Here is a 2,500-nt window from a genome sequence, read left to right on the forward strand (position 1 = left end):
GTGTTGCTGTTCTTTGGATATTTCAAGCAAACAGTTCACGAGTCTGCAAATGAGTATTTCAGAGTTCGACCAGTGAAGGTTTACTATTACTTGGAGGACGATTCTCTTGCAGTGGTAGAACCGTTGGTCAATAACAGGTAGCTGTGACTGATTATTATTATTATGAGCAGTATGAAAACGACTGGTTGCCCGATTGTCCTACAAACAGTAATCGGGTGGCTATCAACTGTACCCAGTCAACGCGAGACTAGACCAAGAAATTGCAGAACTTATGCTAGCTCGTAAAGCGTCCTAAACGTTGTATTCCTAAAAAATAACTTGCTACGATATAATTGTCGGATAATTCGATATGCAGAGAGCTTTGTAAGTACAGATTTCTGCATCTGGGCTACGACTGATCTCTATCTATCTCCAACTAGCTGCTTGAGTGTGTTGGTGAGGTCTTGGGAGTATCCTCCGAGGACATCAATGATTATGTTGTGCTGCGTCCGTAGCCTTCTCCTCTCTATTAGGGAGTTTTAGCAAAGACGACGGGTACGGCTACGGCAACGCCACAAAGCTAGAATATTATTGGTTGAAAAAGGAAAAGTGCTCGTGCTGCACGTGCAACACGAATTTATGTGCATTTCTTTGCCGTACTCCACAAAACAACAACTTGAAATCACGAAATTTTAGGTTTTGACAACAACGTGAGCATATAACAATAAAAAAGTCATTTTCAGTTTTGATTTTAAAACCGTTCGTACCCATCCAGTTACAGGATATTTCTCTTGTATTGTACAAGGTGAACAAGACAGAATATTCACAAAATACTTGCGAGAGCGCCAAGTTATATTTTGGACTGACGTTTTCATTGCTGTAGCCATCGTCTTTGCTAAAACTCCCTATTTTCTACCCACAGGCAGCTCATTTCCAACAGCTTGACCTCCTTTCTCTCCTTGTCGATGATAGTCGCATCGATTCTGTTTGCCTTGACATGTGTGGTATCTGCATATCAGCTTTGGTTGAGTTTGGGAGTATCAAGGAGCTGTAGTCCTGGCAAGGTCCAAAGATTTTAGCATCTCAAAGAGCAAGATTTTCAGAGCTTTATTGTGCCTCGCCAGATACTGTGATTAAACGATTGCGCTGCAGCCCGCTAGTATATGTCCCAAACTTTCTGATGTACCGCACATATGACAGTGTTTGTCTACATTTCCACTCGTGCCGGTCTTCCTGTCATAATAAACCTTGGTAGGCAATAACTGCTGGTACAGTTCTTGCAACCCTGTCACTGTGTGTGTTGGTGCCACTTTCCAAAGATGAAGCCATGCAAAACAGCCCCCTCGGTCCAAGTAACTGTCTTCCCATGTGTTCTTCATTAGTTTCCCTTGCCACTTTTCCAGTTCCACCATCTCTTGATACTTTTACTGTCGAACCGTAGCTACACTTGTCTTAACTTTAGATCCAGTAATTTTCTCGACATCCTCCTTGATACACACAGGCTCTGGGTAATTCAACTGGAGGTGCATTCCGCATTCTTGAGCAAATCACTGTGCATCTTTAATGAAGGAGTGGCGTCTGCTTTTCATTGATTTCTCTTCGAATTTCCTTACAGCAGACATCGATGGGTCAGTGTTCTCATGAAGCTTGATTGCTGCTTTTATCTTGATGTTCTTGTATTCCTCCTCAACTGACTTCAGGCCTCTCCCCTCACACTTTCTGGCCAAGTACAACACAGCTGTCGACCCTTGTGGGTGGTTACCCCCATTTCCTGATATAATCTTGTGCACCTCTATATCTATCTGTTGTATCTCAGCCAGGAGCCAAGTCTGTGTCCAGATCAGGTACATTATTACTGGCAATGCGTACTGGTTGGATGCCACAGCCTTGGCGTGGTCACACAGCGGACTAGACCATATAACCGAAACCCTTCTCAAGAATTCCTTGGCCGCTTTTAATTAACCTCCAGTACTAATCCATTCTCCTGTCTCACACTTTCCCGCACACCGAGGAATTTGTAGTTTAGGAGTCCTCTCGCAGACAGTTGATGGGTTTCAAGTAATGTTATTAGTATTATTCTTATTGTTATTGTTATTATTATTATTAATGTACCATCACCAGAATAAAACATGGACTAGATGGAATGGGATTCAATTACTTAAAGATGTAATAATCATCATCTCACAAACATCATTCATTTTATTGGTCAAAAATGTATAAAGTTAACTACTGTTTGCTCAATATCACAAACATCACAATAATTGACAGAGATTTGTAAATCTTAGAATCAATATATCTTCATAGCATACTTAAACGGGGACATAGTTTTTTCACGCTGTTAGCTTAACCCTTTAAGCCCCAAGGGGTTCCCCATTGACGAGTAAAATCGTCTGGCATTAGACAGAGTAAAATCTATAAGTGCCATTTGGCACTATCGGGGCTGAAAGGGTTAAAGTAGAAGGTTAAAATTTGTGTATATTATTATTGTTTACTGTGTGACTCAGGTGGGTCTATAAACATT

General features: G+C 41.3%; 1 protein-coding gene across 1 annotated transcript in view; it reads left to right on the forward strand.

Moving 5' to 3' along the window:
* Nucleotides 1-2,500, forward strand: part of LOC138003218 (EF-hand domain-containing protein 1-like) — a 15,730-nt gene that overhangs the window by 547 nt on the left and 12,683 nt on the right. Inside the window, exon 2 of the mRNA XM_068849175.1 lies at nt 1-137. This exon is cut by the window's left edge and continues 222 nt beyond it. Coding sequence (XP_068705276.1) covers nt 1-137 — 137 coding nt within the window. The remainder of the gene's footprint in view (nt 138-2,500) is intronic.

The sequence above is a fragment of the Montipora foliosa genome, chromosome 5 (assembly GCF_036669935.1).
Source record: "Montipora foliosa isolate CH-2021 chromosome 5, ASM3666993v2, whole genome shotgun sequence".
Lineage (NCBI taxonomy): Eukaryota > Metazoa > Cnidaria > Anthozoa > Scleractinia > Acroporidae > Montipora > Montipora foliosa.